General features: G+C 37.1%; 1 protein-coding gene across 1 annotated transcript; it reads right to left on the bottom strand.

Moving 5' to 3' along the window:
• Window positions 1-6,901: 6,901 nt before the first annotated feature.
• LOC131323839 (uncharacterized) lies at window positions 6,902-10,149 on the bottom strand. The gene is made up of 5 exons (XM_058355678.1): window positions 10,084-10,149; window positions 9,346-9,410; window positions 8,292-8,740; window positions 8,046-8,163; window positions 6,902-6,980 (listed from the first exon to the last, which is right to left on the bottom strand). The coding sequence occupies exons 1-5, from the start codon at window positions 10,147-10,149 to the stop codon at window positions 6,935-6,937; spliced, it is 744 nt and encodes a 247-aa protein (XP_058211661.1). The 3' UTR covers window positions 6,902-6,934.
• Window positions 10,150-10,383: the final 234 nt, after the last annotated feature.

The raw sequence follows: 10,383 nt of genomic DNA, 5'->3' as shown, positions 1-10,383 counted from the left end.
CAGTCGCCTCCTTTTTCTCTTCTCCGGCAGGAACGAAATGGGCTGAAGGGGGATGGAGTGGGGAAATCCCTTTTTATTTCTCTTTTATTTCCACAGCCGTTGGATTGGATGGAGGAGATCCAATGGCCAAGACCCAAATCCGGACCATACTAAAATCCAGGCGACCGGATATGAAAAGCACTGTATATATATACACACACACACACGGTCTGGATCCCCCAAGGGATCCCAGACAGCTTTATGTTGCGGACCTCACATTCCTGATCGAATTTCGATGATCCGAACCGCTCAAAGTGATCAGAACAAGATCTTATGAGTACTCGCAAGAAATCAACAAAAAAAAAATACCGAGAATGGCTTGATCATGATCAGAGCAGTTTTCATTGAACGGTTCAATAAAAAATTGCTCAAATCAAGCCATTCCCGGTCATTTTTTTTTGATGATTTCTCGTGAGTACTCTTAAAATCACGTTCTGCACACTTTGAGCGGCTCGGATCATCGAAATTTGCTCGAAAAAGGGGAGGAACGCATGGTAGACTGATAAGGGATCCCTCACTGATTAATTTGTGTATGTGTGTGTGTGTGTATATATATAATAAAACAGAGCGGTTCCATCGAAAATATCTATGCATACAAAGAGAGCTACCTCTATAACCATTCGATCGTACTTCTTGTTAACTTTGTATCCGTTGGATCGAATGCACATTTTCTAATTATAAACCTACAATCTATATCCTAATTACAAGTTTCCTAATAAATCCTTAGATATATCCCTTTTCCTTAATTTTGTTCCCTTTTTCGAATTGGAGTAAATCAATTGACCCTGTTCAATAATGTAAACGTTTTGAAATGTTTCTCTATTCCCTTTTCCAATAGATTTTCCCATTTCCAATTGATTTCTACAACTCATCACCACGTCTCTCTCTCTCTCTCTCTCTCTCTCTCTCTGGTTCAAATGCAACACCTTTCGGAAGTTACCACAACCATCGCCACCAGCACCATCGTACACCACCGCAAACCACAAAGCACCGTCGTCAGCAACAACAGCCACAACTCCTTCATCGTCGGTCATTTTCTCAATTAGGTTTCTTTCTTTATAGATTTTTTTTCTCGATTTTTCTTACTTCTAAATAATTTCCTATTTGATTCCTCCCAACTGTAATTTTTTAGTTGCTTTTGTAATAATCTATAGAGAATGTTTGATTCACTTAAAAATACCCCAATGTAAGTTTTGATATGATAAGTTCAACATTTTCTTATGGGGATTGCGGCGTTCTATTTTGAGTTGAGTTGTGTTAGTTTCATTAGGGATTTATTTTGACCATAGTATTTACTCGGACCAATCCTCTCTCATTTACCCTTCCGTGTTACCAACGTTGGCTCCTCCACAACCAGAGCCGCAGACCACAGCTCCGAATAAACAGTAACTATTGTGGTATCTATAGCATTTTTTACTTATTCACTGAATCTCACGTTCTCTCTATTTATCTCACTATTTGTCTAATTTTGAGTTTTGTTTCATTTTCTTTTAGCTTGGAAGGCACTCTACTAATGGTGGGAAAGTTTTTTCACCGTAAGTGTTTATTGTTTAATTAAAGAGGGTTAATAACTCTTACAAAAAGGTTATATCCTTACCCTTTTTTCCGGTAAGCAAGTTTCACAACCTTTCTCTATATTGATTTACCTTCGGCAAAGTGCACAGATTTAGCGGCAGCATTATCCGTGAGATTTGTGCCCAAGTTCTCTAACTCCCTCACTCAATCTCTCTCTGCGACAGCGTTGTCCATGGAAAAATCACTCACACTAGATCGATCCATTTGTGTACGTCGTAAAATACCTCACTACCTCACTGTTATATACTCCATCAATTTTCTTAAACTCATATCTAAATGCAAAATATACAAGTAAAAAAGTGACTTTCCAGATTTTTTACTACCCTTCGAGACTTTTCGTTACCTTTAACCCATATTGTTGCGCCAATTAAAAAAAATGTTAACTACACATTCTATTCTTCGTCTACCAGAAACAAATGGAATCTCTTAGTTTGGTGATATTTGCTTATGTCCTGCTTCTTAGGTGGTACTTAGACATAATTCTTTTGCAACTGTGTTTGGTTTTTCATGAATGGAAATAAGTTTCCCTTTGATAAAAAGTAAAAAACTACAATCATGGGTTATTTGAGAATGGCCAGATATGTATCTGAATTCACATTACTCTCCTAAAGGACACGGTTTCAAAAATAAAATAGGAAATGGGAAAGGAGGCATTACAACCAACGACCAACATCTCAAATTTTATTTTCTATTTCGTTTTACTACCTGTTAGTATTCCCATGATATATTTGCTTATGTTTGAAGTATTTTTACTACAACTTTTATACATTTTTAAAGGGTGTTTTGAATTGATGTGTGCCACAATTATTTATGTAGTTGATTAGATAAAACTATGTTTAAAACATATTTAGCTATTAGTTGGCTTGGTTGGCGAGGTGATCAACAACATTCATTTAATATATGGAATTTTTTTCAAGCACTACTATGCATTATGTAGTTGTCATGAAAAGAGTTGATTATGCATGTTAACCCCAATACAACTTAGGATCGATGTATAGCACGGGTTGTTGTGCAGTTCGAATTTTGCGAATGAGGTCTTGGCCTTCAATAGGTTAGAGGGACAAAACTGAATAGTTTGTTGAATACCAAATTCGAGTCGTGCCTTCAGGCACAAGCATACTATATATATATATATATATATATATATATATATATATATATATATATATATATATAGAAGAGCAGTACATATTTTCCATCGTTGGATTGGTACATATGTTTCAACCGTTGGATGGAAAATCCTTGGAAATTAGTCACTAATTTAAATGCCTTTCTTTTATTAGTCACTAATTTTAAATTTGAAATATTCTAATCCTATAACTAATGAATTGAAATATCCTAATAAATCATGGTAATCTAATATTACCGAAATTTGAATCCTATTAGGAGTTATCCTAATCAGTCATGGTAGTCACGGAAATTTGTGACTAATATATTCTAGAAAATTGAGACTAATTATGGTAATCTATAATGCTATATAGTCAGCCTCTCTCTCTCTCTCTCTCTCTCTCTCTCTCTCTCTCTCTCTCTCTCTCTCTCCCTCCCTTCAGAACACGTTATTTCCCCATAATAAACCAAAATCGATGGCTAATTTTTTTTTGAAGTGGTAAAAAATCCTATGTTCCCTACCTCTGAAATCCTTCGTTCTTCACATTACGTTCCCTACCTCTACTCTAAAACTATAGTTTGAGGTGAGTTTATTTTTCTTTACAATACCGTGCTTTGAACGAACATAATTTTTTCTCGCTTTTCTAGCCTATACTGTTCTTTTTTTTTTGTCTCGATTTCCGTTCATGGCTTTCTGAATGTGTTTGACAGAAAGTTCAAACAGTTAGTGGATCTCCCAAAATGGGCATTTGGGTTTGTGATAGTTTGATTAAGTAAATCGAAAAATACTATGCTGAACGGTTATAGAAAAATTGTCACGCCCTGGATTTTAAACCTAAATAAATAGTTCATTTCAACCAAAGATATTCACATAAGGTAAATAATACCCAAAATGAATTTCCCACTTGCTTAATTACAAACGAAGTCCCCAAGTTGAAGGAAATATACAACATTGGCACACCGGCCTCAAAATAAGATTAAGTACAAGTATGAACGAGCTATTAGTTACAAACGATTTAGTCAAAAGAATTTCTAGATTAATTAGTTACAAAAACATCTTTAACAAAAGGTAGTCATTACAGGATGATTAATTAACTAAAATACGGTTAGCTTCCAAAAATGTCTTCCACGCTGAGCATTCAATGCAATGCAAGCTACTGCCCGACACTCGAACCTGAAAAGAAGGATTTTGTTGAGCAACACCAGCCCAATAGGAAAATCTCTACAGAATCTATATGTAAATGGAGTGAAAGCATGAATACCATGAATCAAGCTAGATGGCAATTCTTATTGCAAGAAATAAACTATTTATGATTCAAACTCATTTGGAATACATGAAACAGGCACACACAAGTAAATCCAATAACTACACACACAGCAACCACTACTACAATAAAGCATAACAATCACAGCTATTTGCAGTGATTGTTAGTTTTCCATCACACTCGCGCTACCGTGATAGATTTGAGTGTGATTGTAAATCACTCTTTTTTATCACTGTTATAAGCCGTGATTGAAAGATAGAAACAATCACACCCAAAAGGTGTGATCGTTTATAGGCAAAACCGAGATGGAAACTCACCCGCGTGTTCCATCCTGGGTTTTTTATCACGCTTTTCTTAAAAAACCGTGATTGTATGTAGATAATAATCACCACAAAAAACTGTGATCTTTCATGTCTAAAAAATGAGATGGAAAATAGTTAGGCGTGGTCTTTTGTGGTTTTTAGATCACGGTTTTCGTCTAAAAGCGTGATTAAATGTTCTTATCATCACAGTCTAGTACCGTGATTGAAAGATACTTTCTTTTCTTCTTTTTTTTGCATTTAAAAAATGCCCGAATCTGTAACCAATAATAAATGCACATAAAATATGTATTCAGCCCGTAGCTATCTTCTCCAAAACAAAAGACATTGCCATACGAAATATGCATAAATGATACTACATCTTGCCCAAAACATATCATAGATAGAATTAAACATGGTGCCAGAAAGCCTACTTTCAATATAAAATCAATTAAATTTCTGAAAATGCATAAAAAATGCAGAACAAAAGCTTCAACAACAAAAAAGACAAAGAAAACTTGAACCACAAGCATGGAGTTATGTCCTAAGCTACAACGAATCGCACTTCATCATTCTCTGAAGCCAATTTCAAGCACTTCGTCATTCTCAGAGCATGCCTAAATTAATCCAGCAGAAAACATATCTTTAGAACCAAACTCAGGCATATAAAAGATCAAGAACTCCAAGCAAAAATAGCAGCATCAAGAGAAGTAGAACAAGCAGCAGGCTAATAGAGCACTTCACATAAACATCATGGCAACAACAAAATCAACATAATAAAAAAGTCTTCTCCTTTTTAAGAGAATGTGCCATATCCAAAATGCTACCTAGTTGCCAACAAGAAACATAGTATCTATGGACCATGGCAGAGAAAGTGAAACAACAACTAAAGAACCAAAGAACAAGGCATGTCTGTCATGAATACTACTAACCACAGATACGACTGGTCTAAGCTCAAACATGCAGGAAAAATTCCATTTGCATGTCAACAAACATTCTTATAACATCTAAATATAGTGAGGATAACAGTATCTGACCCGCAGGAACACAGAATTATATGGCATAAAGAACGAAAAGGCACGGGACAATTCCATTGCTAAAGCATCGAATTCGTAAATTGTAGTAGGCGTTACGCGTATGAAAAAGTTTTAAAAGCTGCAATCCAGTTAGTAAGGGCTCCTATTCGCCTCGAATTAGGCCCGATGGCCTGTTTAATCTGAGCCGGAAACACATCAAATTTTAGCTTGAAGAGTTGGGTTTGAAATATTACTCCTCTTGGCAGATTGCCATTCTAAAATTTTGTGTACTGGGCCAAATGCTTGGTCTAAGTTTATTTTAGATGATATTGGACATCTCTGTAACATAGCAGGAGAGATTTATCTATTGCAATCCTAACTTCTGAATCATAGAAGCTTCATAAAATTCACAATGAGGAAACGAAAACAAGTAGCAGAGAACAACAAAATGGTCCATGAGGGCATAGTATCAACTGAAAGTATCGTGGTCAGAAAGCTACATCTACAAACAAAGAGAAACACAAACGAATCAAATGACCAACATTTCCAAAGCTTGAAACTAATCTCAACACTCCCAATGCAAACAATTAACAAGCTACAACCTACATTCTTGATCAAAGCCATCTAAACAAACAAAGAGCTAACTTACATGTATAAGCTGATTATACTTCGTTCATGATGGACTTTAACCACTCGGCTCGCACTTCATCAATTTCGGCTTACATGTAAGTTTTTTTTTCCATTGAACTGCAATAGATTGAAAAAAAAACTGTAAAAAAGAGAAACACATTTACGAAGATCTCGTACAAAAATTGTAAAAAATGGTCATGTTGAGAAACACAGACACAATTGAATCAATACACTAGGAAGGCCTCGTACAAAAATTGTCATGTAGGGAACCAAATTGAAAAAGAACACATAGTGAGCTTACCAAGGTCTTTGGAATGAATGGAGCTCTTTGGCGACAATCACTTTGCTGTCTGATGCACAATTCTGTAGTTCACAGTCTCTGAACGTAGAAAAACATATAGTTAGTTGGTTAAGTGCTTCAATTTAAAAAATTGATAGTTAAACATTAGAGCAAACCCACATAGTAGACATGGGCACTGAATAGATGAAAAAGTGATTGTGTGCACGTGAGTGCGAGATAAAGGGATTAACATGACTTTACGATTGCATGAGTATGATCACGTTTTGAAACAAATATCGAGTGGATTCAGCTATTCAAAAGCATGAGAACTAATCCACTAGCACACATATTCAAAACTAGAGGACAAGACTTGCAATTGAATTCCTTCCATATAAGTAAGAATAAAGGAGGTTTTGCAGCAAAATATAATACCAAATGAGCAAAAAAACTGATATAAAGCTAGGTTAAGTATTGCCGCTGCAACTTCCAAATCTTAAACCTTAATCAAAGAGATTTATGGCTGCTAACTTATTAACAGAAACCATTTAGACATGACAATTGTGTCCATTGCAGTTATGGGCTTCCCTTTCCACCTAATAATCATTACAAACTTGCAACAAAGGGCCAACCTTCCCCCTAGACATAAGCCCATGAACTAGCATAAAGGCCCATTTTGATGTCAAATACTATTTTCAACAACTTTAGTGACATCCCCTCAAGAATCTAAAGCAATCCTTCAATCTCTTCTTGTCCACCGACCATGCCAAACCTTCAATGCCAAAAGAAACAATCAATACACATGCTAAAAAACAAACAAACTATGTACTTGTTTGAGAAAGAGAGGGAGGAACCTGAAGAGTTCATACAAGCATATTGTATGAACTTTTGGCAAGTAAAGGGTGTGAGCAATAGAAATGACGGTTTGATGTTGGGGAATGTGGATGAGATGAGAGTACTCTTCTCACGCACATGGATTGTCAAACAAAGGATGGCCAAAAAACAAACTAAAAGAGAACCAAAAAAACACCAAAGAAAAGGACGGAAATGCATTTTCTATTTCTCATGCACATAGATTACAAAACAAATTAAACCAAAACCCGTTCAAAGGAAATAAAACTTCAATAACATAAACTAGGACATTTTTTAATGCCCTTACTAGCACATATTTGTTCTTTACTCTAAAGACTCTTAAAGAAGTCTGACAATTGGTTCAAGGACAGATGAACACCACGTCAACACCCAAGAACATACTACATGAACAAGACAAAATTCGACTATGCAATTTCAAGGACACTAGCTCGATCTTCCACCCCATCAAAAGCCCTCCAGTTGCATTCCCCTTAAAATCTACTTGCTTGATTAGTATCAAACCAAAAGGCAGCAAAACCAACCATTTTTCCTTTTCTTCCCCATTATAGCCCCCTCCACGATAGCAAAGACAAAAAATCTATGTGCTCGATTAGTATTATTAGGCAGTATATTCTTCAAACACTAGTACTCGTCCTTAAAATAACAAACAAATACCAGTTAGATTTCTCTTAACAAGGATATGTCTTTTGGTAAATCCTTCAATCAATTTCAAACTTTCCTTAAAAAAATGAAGGCAGAAATGATTCAACACAAGAAGGGTTATGCCCTAAATTATCCAAATTGGAAAGTTAGATGAAAGTAGCAAATCGAATCGCAAACAAGAATCTCCATGAATTGCCCAAAAAATTTGGTCAGTCCTGAAAGACCTTTCGTCATAACTATTCTTCCACAATCTTATTTCAACCAAATCTGATAAAAACAGAATTAAAAAAGGGGAAAATCGATCACAAGCTAAAGGCAGAACCTTAAAAAATGGCGTCGAATTGCAATTGTGTGAAACCAAGCACAAGCATCCAACGAGGTCTGGTTCTTCTCCTTCACTTCTTGAAATCGTTTCACTCTTTCTAGAAAGCCCCAATTTCCTTATTAAGGAATACGTAAAAAAATGCAATATGGCCCTGTTTAGCATATCCTAATTAAGGAATACGTAAATAAAAAAAAAAAAATTACACACACACACACCCAATAAGCATTGACTCGGTGGCCTCACCCGAGTCGGAGTGGAGCATACCGACGAGGGGCTTGACGGGAGAAGTGTCGGCGACACCTGCATTATTCTTCTGCAAAAAACGCAGTGTAACAAATAAATAGGTGATATTCGAACCCTCGTTGAGAGATACCTGGGAGAGGCCAACTATATTGTAACCGAAAGTTGGTACCAAACCCGAGACCTGCCTCGGAGACGCGTCCTTCACCAAAAACAGGGTGAAAAGAAGATCAGGCGGGCGCGAACGAAAAGGAAGACGGACGATGATTAAATCAAAAGACATTTTGGAGAAGGATAATGGAGGAATACAAGAAATCACAGAGAGGGAGCGCACCATTTCTTCCTTCACGGTGGTGGTGGAGAGAGAACAGGCGGCGGCAGCGGCGTGTGAGGATGGGGGCAAAGAGGCGGCGGCACCGTGGGAGGATGAAGCTTCAACGTGTACTGGAGAGCTTCAACGTGTGAGCTTCAAAGGGTGAGTGGAGAGGAACTAGGGCTTATTTTGGGCTAACGTGAAACGACGTCGTTTTGAGCACCCTTTCAATTTCTTTTCCTTTTCCAAGCGCGCCTAAATGAACCAAAAAATTCAGAAGTTCCCGAGTTTTTCCATAGTCTTTTATCACGCCACAAGAGCGAGATCTTTTATCTCGCCCTTTCTTCGCACCAAAGTTTTTTATCACGCCGCAAGAGTGAGGTCTTTTTTTTTTTTTATCTCACCGCACGAGCGAGGTCTTTGTCTCTCTCTTTTCTGCGCTATTCCACGCTAAATTCTTCTATCACACTGTAAGAGTGAGGTCTTTTTTCTTTTATCTCATCGCAAGAGTGAGATCTATTATCTTGCTCTTTTCTATGGCCAAATACCACTTTTTATCTCAGCTTTTGATTTAAACTGAGATAAAAAAGTTAGCATATAATTTTTTATCACGCTTTCACTGAAAACTGTGATCTTTGTGAACCTCCTTAGTGTGGTATTTATCTATTATTGTAGTAGTGAACACACACTATTTCCACCAAGTTTCCACCCCTTGTGATTTAGTATTTCCACCCCTTGCATTACGGTAAACTCCACCCCTTGCGATTTTGTATTTCCATCCCTTGCGTCACAACAAACTCTCCATTTAACTTCACAAGAACATCCACATTACCATCACCATATACTCATTCAACACGTCACAAATAGCTCAAGGATCACAAAAATCGAGACAAAAACCCATCATTTGTAAGGATATAAAATTATCAAAGCCTAAGGTATTCCATTCAAACCATACATAGCATTCAAACACTAATACCACACATAACCACCACACTACATGTAGAGAAAGAGAGAAATCCCTATCTAAGTGGGTTTTGAGCAAAACCCTAGGTCTATAGAGAGATATATGCTTGAATCCACCAAAAACGAGCTCCACCCAAGCTTAGATACAAGATCTAGAGTGAATACAACCCAAAAACAAGATAAATGAACAAAAATCAACAAGTGATTGAGAGGAGAGAGAGAAAAACGTGGGTGAGAGCTCAAAGATGAGAGCAAGAACACAAAACTTACCCCTTGTTCTCCAAATGAAAGATTCAAATGACTTTGAGGTTGGAAACCCTTGGATCTTGAAGATTTGAGGTTGAAATCAAGAGTTTTGAGTGAGATTGGAGTTGGGTAGGTGAAAGGGGGTGTTTCTAGGGTTATTTCGTAGGTTTGGGTGTGAGAAATAACAAAAGGGGGTATTTATAGGCGTCTGAAATGCGTGCTGAAAAATCAGAAAAATCACAGCGGGTACCGGTATTGGGCGACTCCCAGTACCGGTACTGAAGCCTTCAAAATGTCAATTTGGCCAAGTTCTAGATATTGGGTATTGGTACTGGGCATCAGGCAGTACCGGTACCGATGCCCAGTACCGGTACCGGCTCCGGCTGGGCAGAAAGATGAAAATTTTGAACGGACACCGATTCGAACCCAACTTGATACCAACACCTCCAAACAACATCACAACATCAAAACTCACATTTTACTATTCTCCGAGAGTCCGACACACAACAGTTAACGTATATCCATACACCCTCACAAATAAACGTACAACTTTATTAGTAGTATGATTCTTTT

This window comes from Rhododendron vialii, chromosome 4a (genome assembly GCF_030253575.1).
Source record: "Rhododendron vialii isolate Sample 1 chromosome 4a, ASM3025357v1".
Lineage (NCBI taxonomy): Eukaryota > Viridiplantae > Streptophyta > Magnoliopsida > Ericales > Ericaceae > Rhododendron > Rhododendron vialii.
Note: the sequence above shows the minus strand (reverse complement) of the source record. Positions and strands in the feature narration are given on the sequence as shown.

Coding starts and splice junctions, on each gene's coding strand:
- LOC131323839 (XM_058355678.1), bottom strand. CDS start 10,149: ATGCCCAGTACCAATACCCAATATCTAGAACTTGGCCAAATTGACATT. Junction 9,411..10,083: donor TTTTGAAGGCTTCAGTACCG/GTACTGGGAGTC, acceptor GTTCTTGTGAAG/TTAAATGGAGAGTTTGTTGT. Junction 6,981..8,045: donor ATTCGACGCCATTTTTTAAG/GTTCTGCCTTTA, acceptor TTGGCATTGAAG/GTTTGGCATGGTCGGTGGAC.